Raw genomic sequence first — 17,210 nt, forward strand, 5'->3', positions numbered from 1 at the left:
GCCTTCAGAAACCTTAGTCTTCCATCACAGTCACGGTGCATTTGTTGAGCAGACGTCTTCTGAGTCGGCTATTGCCAGACTGGATGCTAAACAAATTTTGACTATTTGCAAACAAGCTAAAAAGTAAGGACAAAGATATGCATGCCTTGTAGAGAATCTTTAAAATAATGTTAAATCCTGAAAACGTCTGGCACATGGTAGGCCTCACCAAATATGCTGTAAGATCTAAAAGCTGTTCTTACACGAGAATTCCAGAATGTTTCAAGAAAGGAAAACATTGGTCTAACCAACACAAACATTGTTTTTATGTGTTTGATTTTAAAAGTCTGTGAAATGACTTTTTTTTTTAGCTGGAATCACAAGCTCTGTGCCTAAGAGGCTGGGTAGGGAACCTTGGAGAAGCCCAGTTGGGCTTTAAGATGAGGGGGAGTGATGAGGACTCCGATCCCTTAGTCCAAAGAGGACAACTTCCACTCAGCTCCAGCCACCAGTTGCCAAACCTTTTGCTTTTTTCACAACAGAAGCTGGAAGTCCAGATTTTTATGTGACATTTCAAGATATTTAAAATAACCTGGAGTCACCGACTCATTCGTGGCCACGAAACTTATAAACACACCTGCATTCATGCCTCCTCTGACAGGCTCCCCAGCCAACACCCCTCCCTCACCTGTGTCCAGGTCTCATTGTCTCCTACCTTCTCTGGGATTTTGCTTTTGTAGTTCACCATTGTGATCTGAATTCTGACCCAGCTGCTCCTGATGCTGCTGTCACCTAGACTGGATTTGCCTTGCAGCAAAATCCAAAGGGTTTGGAAGCCCTTCGCCTAGGTGACCTCTCTCTAGCCTCCAGCGGCCTCCTCCTCCCTGAAGTGTGTCTTTCCTCGGCTCCTCTATCACCTCCACCTGGGGCTTTCCTGTCCAGTCCTTGCACCTCCACTCTCCAATCTTGTTTACAGGCCTCCCTCGGTGCCATCCCCTAATGTTGGTGTCCCAGAGGCTTCTGTCCCAGGCCCCCAATTTCTCACTCCACACTCAGTTCTTTGGGAAGATCATCCACTCCCCCATAGCTTCAGAAGCACAAGCGGATAGTTCTCAGCTCTATGTCTGCAGCCTGGCCCTCTCCTGAGCTCTCCACGCACACAGCCTCCTTCCTGCTGGGCACACACTGCTCACAACTCGGCAGACCCAGGACTACTCCCCCAGCACGAAGCTGCCCCCAACACCGCGTCTCCCTTCTGGGAGTATGCCACTGTCATCTAGTCAGTGTCAAGCAGAAATCGGGCTGAGCTCATTGATTCCCCGACCCACACTAGTCAACAGGTCCTGTATCCTCTGCCTATTAAGTCTCTTGAATCCATCACTTCTCTGTCTCCTCTGACACAACTATGGTCCCAGGTCACCACAACCTGTCACCAGGACAACTGATGCGCAGGCCTCCAGTCTCACTCCCGAGTTGTCTAGCCAAACATCTTTCCAAAATGCAGGAATGTAAGCGTGGCCCTGTTTCTGCCCCACCTAACCTTGCCCTGGTTGCCCCTCCCTTGGACATGTCTAAACTCCTTCACAGGTGTGAAAGGCCCTTTCATCTCTCAGGCCACTGCTCTGGCCTCTCATCCCCGCTCACTGGGAAATGAATAATGCTGCGCTCCAAGTCCCACGAGAGGCAGATGGGAGTCAAACCCAAGACTACTCACTGCAAGCTCCATAGGCTCCCCATTATCCTACCCTCCCCGCTCACCGCCAGGCAGCCCTAGCTCTCATAACTGCCTGGGCTGGAGAAGGGCAATACAGAGACTTCTGGACCAAGCAGCCTTAAGAAAGGACTTGTTGCAAGTGTGATGTAAAAGCAACCTTCATCTGCAGTGGATGTGCCACCTCCTTCCTCACGCCACCGAGCTCCGAATCCCCCGGGTGAGTTGCAGAGACCACACAGAGCTCCCAAACCCACGCCAAAGGACGGCCTGCCCCCCTTCAGCTCTAGTCTGTGACACATGGTGTGAGAGAAATGCACCCCAATCTTCCTTCCTTATACTTCCGAGCTAGAAGCAGGAGCCAGGATGGTGGCTTAGTGAATAAATATATTACATTTTTATTTGGGAGAACCAATTAACAGCAGCTGGCTAAACGTAACTCACCCAGGACAGAAGGGGAAGTGGAGGGGGCTGGTCTGTGTGTGGATGGAGGTGGGACAGTGGCTAAGGAGAGTCAGGGGTTCCCTCCCCCAACTCATTTAGCAGCCCCAGAACTTTCTGATTTTAATTTTAATGAAACTTTTAAGTACATAAATAACCACTCTTTCCCGCCCTGGGTCCAGGAATTATCTGCTTTCCAACGGGGCACCTGGGTGGGAGCCTTCCAAGAACTTCAGCTCAACGGTTCCCAGCAAGGGTTCGCTGAGTCTCTGTCCTAGGAGGTCTGAGCTGGGTATGCTGTGCGGACGCAGACACTGCGGGAAGGAAACAGGAGTCCCGCGAGGCCAAACCTTCGGGCAGCAGCCCAGGCCGCCGTGCTCACCCCAGGCGGTCTCATGGCACGGGCCTCTCGAAACTGTGGGCAAGAAAGGGTCCTGGTGAGAACTAGGCTCAGAAGAAGAGCGGGGGCGGCGCCGCCTCGGGGGGAGTGGACCAGGCTGGGGCCGCAAGGGCGGCGTCCGGAGCCGCGTGGGCGGCTTCGCCGTGAATGAGCTGGTGCCGCACCAGGTGGGTCTTGCGGCTGAAGCTCTTTCCGCACTGCGGGCAAGAGAAGGGGCGGGAGCCTGTGTGGATCGCCTGGTGGCGGACTAGGTTGGTTTTGGAGCTGAAGCTGCGGGCGCAGACGGCGCAGGCGTGGGGGCGGCTGCCAGTGTGCACCGCCTGGTGGCGGCCCAGGTGCGACTTGCGGCTGAAGCGGCGGCCGCACTGAGCGCAGGCGAAAGGCCTGGCGCCGCTGTGGGCCCTAGAGTGGGCGACCAGATTGGGCCGCGAGCCGAAGCGGCGGTCACACTGCGTGCAGGCGAAGGGCCGTTCGCCCGTGTGCACGCGCCGGTGCCGCGCCAGGTGCTGCCCATGGGCGAAGCCGCGCCCGCAGTCCGGACAGAAGAAGGACCGCTCGCCCGAGGGGGCGCGCTGGGGCGCCACAGGATCGGATCCTGGGCCGCAGCCCGGTCCGCCAGGCGCGCTGGCCAGGGGCTCGGGGGCGGGGGCATCCACGGTGGCGCCCAGTGCGCACTCATCGCACCCAAAGGGGCGACCATCGCTGCGGTGCAGACACTGGTGCGTGGCGAGGTTCTTTTTCCAGCCGAAGCTCAAGCCGCAGTCGGAGCAGGCGAAAGGCTTTGGCCCGGGAGGGGATGGGGTCGGGGACGGGGCAGTGGAATGAGGAGAAGCGGACGAGTCGGGAGAGGGCCTGGCCGGGCCGGCCGCCTGGTGCACCCTTTGGTGCCGCACCAAGTGCTGCTTGTGCGTGAAGCTGCGTGCGCACTGTGCGCACTGGTAGGGCCTCTCGCCCGTATGGATGCGCTGGTGCCGAATCAAGTGCGTCTTCTTGCGAAAGCGCTTCTCGCATTCCGTGCAGGGGAAGGGCCGCTCGCCGGTGTGGGTCTTTTGGTGCGATCCCAGATGGATCTTCTGGCTGAAGCGCTTGCCGCACTCCGCGCACGGGTAGGGCCGCTCGCCCGTGTGCGTGCGCAGGTGGCGGGTCAGATGGGCCTTCTTGCTGAAGCGCTTGTCGCACTGGGAGCACGGGAAAGGCCGCTCGCCGCGGTGGCTACGCTGATGCAGCAGCATGTGGGCGCGCTGCGTGAAGCTGCGGCCGCAGTCCGGGCAGGCGCAGGGGCCCTCGCCCCGGTGCAGCCGCTGGTGCAGTCGCAACGTCAGCTGGTCCCGGAAGCGCCGCTCACACTCCCCGCAGCCGTAGGGCTTCTCCGGCGTCGGACCCCACCCAGACAGCGCGAGCCCACTCAGTGCCCCCGGGGCCCCTGGCTCCAGTTTGTAAGCGGCAGCCAGATGCCCCAGGTCAGGCGGGGGAAAGGGGCTGGGAAGTAACGATGGATGCTGGGGCCATTCGACCTCCTCTTCTGCCTCCTGATCTTCGTCCTCCACCTTCACCTTCCGAATCATCCACTCCTCTCCTGGAAAGTCAAAACAAGAATTGTCTATTGAGCTCCACGTGCGGCAACGTTTATTTAACCACAGGATCTCTACTTCCTGGAGCCCTGCGGTCTGGCTCTGCTCTCCACTCTACCTAACGCTTCCTGGGAGTGACCAAATCCTCAGCTCTTCTCAGGCCTCCTCCTGCACTCTCGGAAACCTGTGATGCGTGTGAACACCACACCCCTCCCAGGGGCTTCTTCCCCGGCCTGGATGTGCCCAGGAGCCCTCCGGCACCCCTGAAGAGGAAGGTTGCCCAAGCTTCAGTCCTCCTGCTTCGCTCCAGGTTCACATCCCTTTGGTGGCTGGCCCAGATCTTCCTGCTCCAGCAGTGCCTTTCTGGGACCTCAGTCTCCATCTCTGGTCCAGCAGCTCTCCTTGGTACTGCAAACTGGCCGCGGCTCAGCAGCTTTCTCACCACACACCTGAGCTTCCCAAACTGAGCCCTGGCTGACTTTAACCTTAGGACTAGAGCCTCCTTCCCTGGTGGCCTTGAAAACTTGATCTTTGACATCTCACCTGGGCTGCTTCTCTTGCTCTCTAACCTCCTCCCCCAGCCCACCTTACCTCTAGTGGCCACGGAACCAGGGTGCCCTCGTATTCCTGCTACTCCCTTACAGCCTGAGGGGAAGTCCCATTTAGGAAGACAATGATGGAGTTTACAGGGTCTGGGTAACTAGTGAACACTGGCTCTGGAGAAACAGGGATGGCCGTCTGGGGGAGCCTTAGCCTAAGGGCAGGTCGCTGGGGGTTCCGCTGGATTGTTGCCCCTGTCGGGTGCTGCAATGGTCCAGCCAAGAGGAAGGAGCCCGGGGTCCAGATGGGAGGGTCCAACTTAGGTTCTCCTCTGTCACTAACTAGGAGTGTGACTTTGGTTCAGTCACTTAACCTCTTTGAGTTACGTTTCTTAGTCCGCTAAGAAAGTTTGCCCTTTGTGTAAGAGTTGGACCTAGTTTAAAGCTCCTACGCCTGTGCTGCATCATCAGCTCCTGGGGAACTTTGAGAAAATGCACAAATGGGGGCAAGGCCCACGAATGTGTTCTCATCTTTAAAGCTCCCAAAGTGATTCTCATTTGTGAATCATTTAACCAGATAATTTGGGTTCCTGTCTGGCCTGAGCCTTGATTCCATCGCACGTGGACTTCCACAATCAGAGGTACTCCCAGTTTCTTCTATCAGTCCATTGACTCCAGACCCCTGTCTACTTATCATACTGTGATACAGCTTTCACCTTCATTGTGGCACTTTTACTTTTCTACTCAAGAACCATCAATAGCTCCTATTTATTTATTTTTAATTGAGTCAGGGTCTTGCTCTGTCTCCCAGGCTGGAGTGCAATGGAATGATAATGACTCATTGCAACCTCAAACACCTGGGCTCAAGTGATTCTCTTACCTCAGCCTCCCAAGCAGCTGTGACTATGGGTGTGCACCACCATGCCCAGCTAATATTTCTTATTTTTTCAGAGATGGGGTCTCGCTGTGTTGCCCAGGCTGGTCTTGAAATCCTGGCCTCAAGCAGTTCTCCCACCCCAGCTTCCTGAGTCACTGGGATTACAGGCATGAGCCACAGTGCCCAGCCCAGCACCCTATTATTTGAAGATAAAACAGGTTCTAGCTGCATCTGAAGCTCACCCCACCCTAGTCCAACTTTCTTTCTCCCATTCAGCCAAGCTGCTCTCTTCCCCTTCCTGCTTCAAGATCTTCTCAGCCTAGAACGTCTTCCCATCCTCCACCCCACCCCTTTCAGAACTGAAATCTACACCTTTCTTAAAATGCAGCACAAATTAATGTTTTTTGACAAATTCCCAATGCATGCGGATCTTTTGGCATAAACTCCTATAGCACTTACTGTTAACACTTTTGTGCTTATTTGTGACGCCTTTATACTGTTCTTTTAATTCTTTGTTCTAGCTCATATTAAGGTCATCTCAACCAGATTTTATCTTCTGAGGTATGGACATTTTGTGTTCCATTTCTTTTGTGTCTAATAAGAAAGGTGTCTTTATGTGTCTGATAAAAACGGGGACTGCCGCCACTTATCGAGGACCAACTGTAGATGAAGTGTTGGACACACACTGTCACAAACCTTCACAAACCGAAGCTCCTGGAGGCAAGGTGGCCTATCCAAGGGCACTCAGCTAGTAAATGCAGAACAAAGATTCAAACCAGGTCCAGGTAACTCTACAGTTCATCTCTTTCCACTGTACTTAACACAGCCTGTATGTAGTAGGCACTCAATAAATCCTTGCTGAATAAATGATACCCCTCAGGCAAAAGGTAGTTAAGGATGGAAGGAAGTCATGGTGGGATTGTTGAGAGAGAACGAGCAGTTTCATCACTCTGGGTATGAGGAGATGAGTTGACTACAGCAGATGTGGAGCATCTGGGTCCCCTCACGATCAGTGGAAGCTGGGGAAGGCGGCATGGCAGGGGAGAGGCAGTGAAAATGTTGATCAAAGCCATGTATCTTCATGGCAACGGTAATTACACTTAGACTGGGGGAAACAAAGAGGAGGAGGCAGGATTTCTAGAAGGCATTTGAGGGGAGGCTGTGTTTCTCTTTGGTGACCAGCCTCTCTGACTCCTGCCATCTACAGATGTGAAATTCCCTTTCGGCACTGAAGTTCCACAGCAGAAAGGTGTCAGGGCCTGAACTCAACTTGGGTTGGAAGGGCCTGGACTGCCTGTCTTGGGGGATTACCTGCCTCATGAGGTAGCAGCTCCGGAGCTTGCTGGGCCCCGTTCCCTTGGCCTGAGCCCGTGGTGGAATGAAGTGACGGGAAGACTCACCTGGGCAGGCGCCCACAGGCTGAGCCTTCTGTGCTGTGCACGCCTGGCCTCTGCAGGGAGCCTCGGCTTGTTCTGTGTGGGCACCTTCCTCCGGTGTAGGGGCCTCGTGCCCTGGCAGAGAATAGGATACCTCAAGGACTCTGGAGACATCACAGATGGCCAAAGGGCCCCACTGGTGCTGGGAAGCAGGAGCATTTGAAACCCTGGCTCCAGCAGGGCCCACAGGGTTCCTCCCACATCCTACCTGAATTAAGGGACTGAGTTCCCAGCTTCCCTGGGGCTGCCTCAGACTCCTTCAAGCAGGGCGGCTGCTAAGGGTATGTATGAGATGGACTACAAGGTTACAAGAGCCACCACTGTGAGGAGTTTCTGGAATATGTGTATGTAAGACAGTGGAAGCAAGGAAGTCCCCTGACCTGATGCCCCTAGGAGAAGGGCTGGGGCCTTCCCAGCCCCCAGATGGACCCTGGTTCCAAGCAAATCACTGGGGAGAATCAGGATGTCAAAAGCCAGGCACATTCCTGCCTTAGTGCTCTGTTCTGGCTGTACTCCTGCCTGAAGCACTTCTCCCAAATCTGCTGAGCTGCCGCCTTCACCTCTTTTTTTTTCTTTTTTTATTTTTCTTTTTTTAGAGAAAGGTCCTCTGTCACCCAGGCTGGAGTGCAGTGGCACGATCATACCTCACTGCAGCCTGGGCTTAAGGGATCCTCCTGCCCCAGCCTCCCAAGTAGCTGGGAACACAGGCATGAGCCACCACATCCAGCTAACTTTTAATTTTTTGTGGAGACAGAGTCTTGCCATGTTGCCTAGGCTGGTCTCAAACGGGGCTCAAGCAATCCTTCCACCTTGGCCTCCCAAAGGGCTGAGAATACAGGCATGAGCCACCATGCCCGGCTTCCCCCAGCTCCTTCAAATCCTGCACAAATCTTACCTTCCCAAAGAAACCCAGTCTCATCACCCTATTTAATCCTATAACATGCCCCACCCACCCCCACCTGCAGCAGTCTCGGCCCCCTTCCACCCGCTTCACCGGACATTATCCTCTCCCCCAGAGCTCTTATCACCTTTGAACATAGTTTATAAATTTCCTTATTTATTATTTGCTGACTCTCTGCAGTCATTAGGATTAAGCTCTTGAAGGTAGGGATCTTTGACTATTTGGTCACTGAGATATTCCAAATGTTTAGAATAGCATCCCACACATAATAGGTGCTCAATAAATATTTGATGAATGGAAGGAAAGAAGGAAGGAAGGAAAGAAGGAAGGAAGGAAGGGGGGAGGGAAGAAGGGAGGGAGGTAGGGAGGCAGGAGGAAAGCAGGGGGACTCCTCCCTGAGCCTCTCCATGGTTCCTGTTACCTACCTGAGCACACCCCCAGTGCTCTCTCTTCCCTAGAAGAGGACATCTGCTCCTGGGCATTATGGGATCCTTCCCTGGGCTCACTTTGGGGGGCCATCTCTGGCTGTCCCACAGAGAATCCTGTTACAGGCAGAAGGATGGGTCCAAGTAAAGCATCCAGTACGGAACAAGTAATCAGAGGCGGGGGCTGTTCCCCTTCCCAGCCTGCCCAAGAGACTTTTCCCAACCTGCTCAGGAAGGACAGGGTCTCTCACCAGCATGGACATGGACAGGTGTCAACCTCAGTCCCTCTGAGTTGAGTCAAAAAGGACAGAAGGAAGAGATAGCATAGATGTAAATATGACTGTGCTCTGAGTGCTCAAGTGCGCATATGGTCTAGAGCGCAGCCTCCACCATGTTCCAAGCATTCAGACACCCCATGCTACAGAAAAGGAGGCTGACCTACAGGCCCCTGGGGCCTCAGGGTTGCAGCCTCCTGAGGGTGGCTCTGCTGTCTGAGTTGTAGATGCCCCTGAATCCTCCTAAGCTTTTCCCCAAGTCCCTTCATTTCTGCAGCTCACCCAGGGAGCTGAGGGCCTCCAAGGTCTCTCTCATGGTAACCCAGAGTAGCTCCTCCTGGGGATCAGGCCACAGACCCTACGGAGAAAAGACAGCCTTGTTCAGATTTTTCCCACGCCAGCTTCCACCTGGGCTCTGGCTCTGCCCAACCTCTCCATATGGGCTCTTCCAGGAGCTCCAAAGGTGACATCCCCAGGTACAGCTGGGGAAATTAGGGAAACTGGGTTTCAGAAAGCCAAGAGATCTTTGAAGGTGGCCCAAGAAGGCCTTGAAACGATTTCTGTCAGCTCTGGAAACCAGCCGCGCCACCCTCTCACCTGGCAGGTCTCTCACCGCCAGCCCCGGCCCATCAGCACCGCAACTCCACGCCCCGGTGTCCTTGCCTGGGAAAGCGCAGGAAAGATTCGATTCTCTGGGGAGAGGCTTGAGGGTGGGAGCCCAGGGTGGGGAGTGGGAAACTTCATCTCCTAGGCCCTCCAGCTGTCACTGCCCGAGCTGGTGAAATAGGAGCCAGCCCAGGGGCGGGAGTGAGTGTCACTTTAGGGGTACTGCTTGGGGAGGTCCTCGAGAGGATCCTCTTGTGGGCAGAAAATGACCGCCTCTCCCTAAACCCCTACCACAAAACCACCTCTCACCCGTGCGGGGCTGCCCAAGGCCCGGACACCGGCCCTGCTGCCCCTTCCCTACTCCGCCTTCCGCGGCTCCCCCGCCCCTCCCCCTGCAGACTCCCCTCCCCCATCTCCCCGGCAGCCTTCCCCCTGCCCCGCCCCTCCCGCTCCCTCTGCCTTCCGCCCTCTCTCCCCTGCGAATCGGGCCGGCGCCTGGGCTCCGCCCCCGGCCCCGCCCCTCAGGCTCCGCCCGCCGGCGCCCGGCAGGGCCAACCCCTCCAGGCCCCCTCCGGGTCGGCCCTCCCCTGCCACCGCCTCCCCTGACCCTACGCTCCGGGCCGCCTCGGCGGCAGCGCTCCCCTCCCCCTCTCAGACTCCAGGCTGCCTTTCCCTGCCCTCCCGGTTCTCCCCCGCTCCATCTCCCTCCCCGGCTGCACACCCTCTCCCTTCCTTTCCCCCTCCTCTTTTCCTTCCTCCCCAACACCCGCCCTCCTCCTCTCAGCTCTTTTCCCCAACCCAGTTCTCCTCTCCCCTCCCTCCTCTCCTCCCCCACCCCGGTTTCCCTTCCTTCTCCTTTCCTCGCCTCACCTCGGTTCCCTTCCCCTCCCCCTTTCCAGCCCTCCCCCACGTCTCCCCACCGCCCTCCCCCTCCCTCCCTCCCTTCTGCAGCTCTCCTTCCCCTCCGAGGCCCCCGCCTCCCTTCCCCCTCTGTCTCCCCAGCAGGCTCCAGCTTCGCTTCCCTCCCCGTCCCCAGTCCCCAGAACCGCTCTTCCCCTCCCCCCCCCCAGGCCGCTTCCCAGCTCCCGGGTCCTCCGGCCCCCAAGCCTGGGGGTCTAGGGCTGACCCGCTCGCTCGGGACCTTCCCGCGGGCCCTGCCCTCCCCACCCTGTCTCCCCTCCGAACACCCCTCCGCGCCTCTCTCCGCCGCCGCGGCGCCCCCTCCCTATTTCTGCTCCCCTCGGACTTCTCACCCCTCCCAAGTTTTCCTCCCGACGGGACCCTCAGCTCCACCTCCCTACCCCGCCGCCCTCCCAAGCAGCTCCGATCGCAGACTTCACTCCAGGTCCCGGCCCCCTCCCCAGCTCCGGGGCTCACCTGTCAGCGCCCTCTTCTCCCGCCCCTCCCGAGCGGCCCGGTCCCCAGCGCCCGCTTCTTCCTCCCCTTCCCCCTCGGCCCCCTCCCACACTCCCTCTCTCCTCCCCTCGGGGCCCGCCGGCCCCCTTCCCACCTGCCTCCCGCCCGACCCCCTCCCAGCCCCCGCCCTTCCCTCCAGCCCCCACCCGCCGGTCTCCTCTACCCCCACAGCCCTCACCCTGCCCGCGCCGCCCTTGCCCTCCCTTCCCCCCAGCCCCCGCCCTCCCCCGACCCGCGCCCCTCCCCCACGCCCGCCGTCCGCGCCCCCACCCCCGGGGCTGTCACCTGCGCGGAGCCGGCCGTGACCCAACCGCGGCGCTGAGGGAGACGCGGGCGGGGCCGCCTGCAGCGGAGCCTCCCCGGCCCTTACCTGGCTGGCCGGCCGCTCCGCCCGCGCCGCGGGGACCCAGGCGCCCGGGCCTCCTGCCCCGCCGGCTCTGCTCACAATGGCGCTCGCCGCCTGCAGCTCGGGTGCTGACGGCCCGAAAGACTGACAGACTGACAGCCCCGAAACTTCGCGGGGAGGAGAGGGATAGACGTGCGGGGAGCCGAAGCCGGGAAACGGCGCCTGCAAGGGAGGAGGGACCGAGGGAGCGGGCGGAGAGCCCCGGCGCACCGGGCTGGGGGAGGCAGGGGCAGGGGGTTTCAGGAGTGGGGTCCCGGGAGGGAGCACCGCGGGCTTAGGTGGGCAGGTGATGGTCCTAAGGCTCCGAGCCCGGAGTAGGTGCTGGAAGTGGGAGCTCAGGACGGGGGAGGGGAGGGGAGGGGTGGGGTGGTGAGGGTGATGGGAGAGGGAGTGGAGGAGGGCGAGGAGGCTGGGGAGGAAGGGCACTCGGGCTGCGGGGAAGGGTGCCAAGGGAGGGTGCTCGCGGCCGCGGAGGGAGGAGCCGGGGAAAGGTGGAGCGCGAACGGGTGGGGGGGGGGGGCGAGGAGGAGTTGGGGGAACGAGGAGGGGGCGTGTCGTGGGGGGAGCCAGCGAGTCGTGCACTGCCGTCTCTAAGTCGCCGGTGCCAGCCGGGTGTGCAGCGCCGCGCTCGGGGGTCGGTCTGGGAAACTCTGGCCGCGCCCCCGTTCTCCACCCGGATTCCACCCGGATCCACCCAGACCCGCAGCCCCTCGCCCGGAGTCCCGAGGACCCGATTCGAAAGCAGCCGCGTGAGCTGTGGGGGCAGGCGGGAGAGAGGGCTGGGCCCCTGTACCTGCGAGAACGGGTCCTTCGAAGTAGAAACTGGGGAGAGGACTTTGAGCCAGGTCCCCTGGGAGAAGGCCGGGCCGGGTCGGGAGCTCCAGGGGGCAAGGCTGGGACCTGGCTGGGCGGAGATTCTGAGGGCGGGGTCCGGGGGAGGGTCTGGGAGGGGGCTGCAGAGAGGGGAGGGCTCTATGGGCGGGAGACGATTGCTGGGGGGCCTGCTGGCCCGGACACCACCTGGAGTTAGATGTGGAGGGCAGCCCTCAGCCCTCAGCCCCAGCTCCTCAGGGGACTCCACTCGCCCTCCCTGCCCAGGTTACGAGGTTTCTCCTCGGCCTCGTTCCCGCTGCGCCCAGTCCTGAAAGCTCCGGAGATGCTGAAGTCTGGACTGTTAGTTCCCGGTCTCCTCTCCATGAACCTTCTCCAAACCCCTGGGTTCCAGCTTCCTCCCTTCTGCCCCTTTATGGGAAACGGTGACTGCAACTCGGGTCTCTTCCCAATCCCGGTGCTGCCTGATCAGCCCCGGTTTGAATCCAGAGCTGAGAGTGAGGCTGGGAAGGGGAGGGTGTGAATGGCCCTTGAGCTCCTGCTACCACAGCCCACCACAAGGATGAGTGCCTGGAAGAGCGCCCATCCCTCGGGCTCAGCTGTGAAGGCTCCTCTGCCTCCAGGATGAAGGGAGCCCCTGGAGTAGCATGTGTCATTGTGCGTGCTGGGGTGTGGCCGAGCACCTGTGCCAGTGTTGTGAGACTTACAGTGAGAGTGTGCATGTGTGTAAAACAGGAAAGGGGGGTGTCTGGGTGTGCGTGTGGCTCTTTCTGAGGACCCCAGAGCAGGAGTTGATCCCCGCCATCGGTGACCCCCTGAGAGACTCACTCTGGGCCCTTTTTTGGCCCTGGGACCAATGGTGAACCCAGGAGAAGGAGAGCCCGGCCCAGCTCTGGTTAAGAGCAGCCCCCTTCCTTCCCTAGGTGGAATGACTCTACAGGATACTCGGAGGGATATCAGGTTTAGGAGACCGAGGCTGCATTCCAGCCCGGGTGTCCGGGTGTGCTCAGAGCTCTGCTGGGACCAGGATAGACCCCGGATTCCCCTGTGGAGCCTGTCACTGCCCCTCCCAGCCAGACTCTCGGATTATTTCATCCGGCTTAGCTCTGCCCCAGGGCTGGGGGAGCTGGCTCCCCTGCCCACTCCTTCCAGAGGGTCCTCTCATTCCTCAGCATAGGCTCCCCAGTTCTAGACCCCAGAGACTCTAGGAGACCCTCGAAGAAGGAGACAGGGTGGGCCCTGCTCCACGGTGAGAGCACTGGGGGAGCAAGAGGCTGCCCGGGCCCCCACGTGCTTCTCTGGGACAGTCTGTCCACCCTCCAGCCACACATAATCATCCCCAGCAAGAAAATGGACCCTGGAGAAAAGGGTACATGTTGCCCACCCATCTCCACACACTCAGGAACCCTAGCTACCCTAGAAGCGCTCCCGCTTACTGCCCCACACTCCTGAGTTTGGGCAAGAGAGGGGCGGGAGGCAGGGGAGCACCATCCAGGCAGAAGTTCAAGGCTGGAAGACCCCATCAGTCATTTACCCAGGAGCTCTTAACCTTTTCATGGGGTCATGGCCCTCTTGAGAATCTAATAAAAGTTATAGAACTGTCTTCAGAAAAATGTGCACATACAATTTCAAAGAATTACTGGAGTCTGAGACCTATTTGTGCGTCCCTGGGAAGTCCCTGAAATTTTTACTGGGAAGGAAATTGAGGCCCAGAAAGGGAGGGTGGCTTGCCCAGAGCCCCATGTTAATTTGTGGTAGTGCCTGAGAGTGTGAAAATACACAAACACACAAACACACACACACACACGGAAACAGATGCACTGGAAGGGGACAGGAAGGAGACTGTTTCCAGGGAGAGCTGGCCTCTGAGGGGCTGGTGTGGCAGGTCCAATCCGGTTGTGAGCAGCTGGTGCCCTGGGGCATGAGACTGGAATAAAGACTCCTCAGCCCCCAGAACTGGCCACTGGGCTGCGGGGAGGCTGCGTGGGGCAGGAGAGAGCACTGCTGGCCTCTCTGTGCCCCCTCTCCAGCATCGCCTCTCTTCAGCCCAAGCCTCACATCCCCCAAAGGTTCCCCGGGGGTGAGGGCACCATGCTGCTCCCTGCCCTCCTCTTTGGGATGGCGTGGGCCCTGGCTGACGAGTAAGCAGCCCACCCTGGACCCCTCTGACAAGGGTCCTCCTTCTGCTGCATGCCCAGGGACCCTCTGGGGCATCAGACTCCACGCCCCCCACCCCCGGGGTCCTCCCTCCACCCCCGCCACTTCCCATGAGTGTCTCTCCCTACCTTAGCATCCTCCTTACTTCAATAACCACCCCTGGGAGTGGCGTCATAGGACAGGGCTTTTGGTGACAGAGGGAATGGTGGCAGCAGCTGTGGTTCCCCATCATGGGCAGGCGGTGGTGTGAGTGGACAGAGACCATCCGTGTGGAGGAGGAATTAGCACCCCGTCAGGAGGACCTGGTACCCTGTGCCAGCCTCGACCATTACAGCCGCCTGGGCTGGCGGCTGGACCTGTCCTGGAGTGGCCGCGCGGGGCTTACCCGGTCCCCAGCGCCTGGGCTCTGTCCTATCTACAAGTGAGTAAGGGTGAGAGCCTGGGCTGTCTGCCGGGCAGGAAAGGAGTGACAGGCCGGACATCCTGAGAGTGGGGAGGCTCTGGAGGAAGCAGGCATTTGGGAAGTAGGTTTGCCGTGGGCCTGGAGAAGGGTGGAGCGTGTGAGATTAGGGTGGGGGGTGAGTGAGTGCTAGGGTGGGCAGGACAGGGAGAGGCCCGAAGCCTGCTCCTTCTACCCACCCCCCGCCCCCAGTCCCCGTGGTCTGCCCTCCCAACATTATTCTCACTTTGCATGTGGGGAAATTAAAGCCGGGGAAATGATGTGATTAGAGTAGCTGACAAAACTGAATGTCCCCAGCCCTCCCCAGGGTGGGACTGGGCTGAACGCTAACATCTCCTCCCCGTTTCCACCTGCTCGGTGGGTGCAGACCTCCAGAAACCCGGCCTGCCAAGTGGAACCGGACAGTGAGGGCTTGTTGCCCAGGCTGGGGGGGTGCCCACTGCACTGAGGGTAAGCACCTGAGTGCGTTTGGAGAAGCGGTACCTTCTGGGAGTCCTGGGCAGGGGATGTTAGCTCAGATTTGTGGTTTCAGGCAGAGAACCAGGGCTGGGCTGAGAGCTCCAGGCTACTCCATATTCACTGCCTGGGTCTGCTCCATTCTCCCCGCCTACCGCAGCCCTTGCCAAAGCCAGTCCTGAAGGCCACTGCTTTGCCATGTGGCAGTGCCAGCTACAGGCAGGCTCAGCTAATGCCTCAGCAGGAAGCCTGGAGGAGTGCTGCGCCTGGCCCTGGAGACGAAGCTGGCGGGATGGAAGCTCCCAGGCCTGCCTCAGCTGCTCTAGCCGACACCTGCAAGGTGGGTCCGCAGACTCCAGCCTGCCAGATAGGCACAGTCCTGGCCATCACCCCTTCCGCCTCCCCAGGCACTCCCACGTGGAGTTCTTGTGCTCTGGGTCCTTCTACAGGGCCCATACTGGGCCTGTCTGCCCGTGTCCTGTCTCCCTGCCTCCCGCTGTGCCAGGAGCCCTGTGTCCTCACCCTTCACCTCTGCCTCACACTCAGAGGCTCACAGTTGATGTGTCTCTCCCAGGCAATGCCTCTTCTCCAGCCCTTCTGCAGCCCCTGGCAGGGGCTGTGGGCCAGCTCTGGAGTCAGCACCAGCGTCCCTCGGCCACCTGTGCCTCCTGGTCGGGCTTCCACTACCGCACCTTTGACGGCCGCCACTATCACTTCCTGGGCCGCTGCACCTACCTGCTGGCGGGTGCTGCGGACTCCACCTGGGCTGTCCACCTAACACCCGGGGACCCCTGCCCCCAGCCTGGACACTGTCAGCTGGTGAGGGAGGGAGATGGGGCAGCCACAGGGAGGAGGCTGGACAGGGGAGGAAGAGAGCCCCGGCCCCCTTTTCCACTGTGCATCTCCTCAAGGTCCAGGTGACTATGGGACCCGAGGAGGTGCTGATCCAGGCTGGAAATGTGTCTGCGAAGGGCCAGCTGGTACCTGAAGGGCAGTCTTGGCTGCTCCACGGTGAGAGCACTGGGGGAGAAAGAGGCTGCCCGGGCCCCCACGTGCTCCTCTGGGACAGTCTCTCCACCCTCCAGGCAGGGTCAGAAAAGGAGCAGGGGGCAGTTTGGGAATGAGCCCACAGTGGGCCCCCAGCCATTGCTGTTGGGAGGCACTGAAGCGCGGAGCTAGTGAGGGGCCAGGAGGAACCAGGCCTAGTCCCAACCCTCTGCAACTACCCCCACCAAACTCTCGCAGCACCAGCTCAGACAAGTCCCTCTACCTAACTGCCCGAGCCTCAGTTTCCCTGCCAGCCTCAGAGGAGTGCTGTGAGGTAGCACTTTGGTGCTAAGTAATGGGAAGCTCTCCTAACAGGAACTTTGTCCTGGCGTGGCTGCAGGGTGAGGTGGGGGTGAGCTTCCTGCGTGTATGCCTGTGTGTGCACGGGTGCAGTGTGTGCATGTATGTGTGTATGCATGTGTGCGCACATGCACGTGTGTTTCATAGTTCACTTGAAGTTTACTCTCTCCAGAGAGCGTCTGCAGCTTTCATGAGCTCCTCAAAGGGAGCTGTGATGGAAATCAATCACTCTGCTGTAAAGCATATACTTTTGGTATAAAGTGCAGAGCTCTCTAGAATGTGAGAATTGTGTGAGTTATTTCCCTTCTCCTTTCCATCCCTGGGTAGCTGAGCCCAGCTGTGGTAGTGGGAAGGGTGAGAATTGTGGCTGCAGGGGTCAAGTAACCTCTTTCTGTGCCCAGGGCTGAGCCTGCAATGGCTGGGGGACTGGCTGGTGCTGTCAGGGGGCCTGGGGGTCGTGGTGCGGCTGGACAGGGCTGGCTCCATCTCCATCTCTGTGGACCACGAGCTCTGGGGACAGACACAAGGCCTCTGTGGGCTCTACAATGGCTGGCCAGAGGGTAAGTGGGGTGTGGTTGGTTGCTGGTGTAGCAGGGAAGGGAAGACCGGAGGCCCTAGACCCAGCACCCCTGCCTCACCCCTTCTCAGATGACTTCATGGAGCCAGGCGGAGGGCTGGCCATGTTAGCAGCCACCTTTGGAAATTCCTGGAGGCTCCCTGACTCGGAGGTGAGGCTGCCGCTGGGGCCCCTCCCTCCCAGCTGCCTGTGCATTCCCAGCTTTTCAGCCTGGCTCCTGACTCCTGCACCTCCAATCCCTTGTCCCAGTTTCATCGCTGGCCTGTTCCCTAGGACAGGGACCGGCCCTCTCCCAGATCCTCAGGGGCAGAGGGCAGGCCTTGGGGTCCCACAGAAAGCCCGGCTGCCTGTTGCGAACTAGCCATCTGAGGCCAGCATTGGCGAACCAGTTAGTCATTT

The 17,210-nt window shown here is 59.2% G+C and overlaps 2 protein-coding genes across 11 annotated transcripts in view; one reads left to right on the plus strand and one right to left on the minus strand.

Annotated features, from left to right (window-relative positions):
* Positions 1–2,064: 2,064 nt before the first annotated feature.
* Positions 2,065–11,085, minus strand: LOC129040108 (zinc finger protein 467). 10 transcript variants are annotated; one of them, XM_054494022.2, is made up of 6 exons: positions 10,948–11,085; positions 9,153–9,218; positions 8,838–8,913; positions 8,281–8,397; positions 6,919–7,029; positions 2,065–4,107 (listed from the first exon to the last, which is right to left on the minus strand). In XM_054494022.2, exons 3-6 carry the CDS (start codon positions 8,869–8,871, stop codon positions 2,582–2,584), a joined length of 1,788 nt encoding a protein of 595 aa, XP_054349997.1. In that variant the 5' UTR covers positions 8,872–8,913; positions 9,153–9,218; positions 10,948–11,085; the 3' UTR covers positions 2,065–2,581. The 10 variants fall into 10 exon arrangements, with proteins under 10 accessions (XP_054349997.1, XP_063524042.1, XP_063524039.1 ...); XM_063667972.1 differs by lacking the exon at positions 9,153–9,218 and adding an exon at positions 8,505–8,567 and having other exon boundaries at positions 10,948–11,084; XM_063667969.1 differs by lacking the exon at positions 9,153–9,218 and adding an exon at positions 9,219–9,330 and having other exon boundaries at positions 10,948–11,063.
* A 1,018-nt stretch (positions 11,086–12,103) lies between these two features.
* LOC129041660 (SCO-spondin-like) overlaps positions 12,104–17,210 on the plus strand; it is a 59,075-nt gene continuing 53,968 nt past the window's right edge. Inside the window, 8 exon segments of the mRNA XM_054497092.1 lie at positions 12,104–12,156; positions 14,210–14,392; positions 14,799–14,881; positions 15,048–15,227; positions 15,462–15,706; positions 15,799–15,898; positions 16,636–16,794; positions 16,883–16,962. Coding sequence (XP_054353067.1) covers positions 12,140–12,156; positions 14,210–14,392; positions 14,799–14,881; positions 15,048–15,227; positions 15,462–15,706; positions 15,799–15,898; positions 16,636–16,794; positions 16,883–16,962 — 1,047 coding nt within the window. The 5' untranslated portion in view covers positions 12,104–12,139.

The sequence above is a fragment of the Pongo pygmaeus genome, chromosome 6 (assembly GCF_028885625.2).
Source record: "Pongo pygmaeus isolate AG05252 chromosome 6, NHGRI_mPonPyg2-v2.0_pri, whole genome shotgun sequence".
NCBI lineage: Eukaryota > Metazoa > Chordata > Mammalia > Primates > Hominidae > Pongo > Pongo pygmaeus.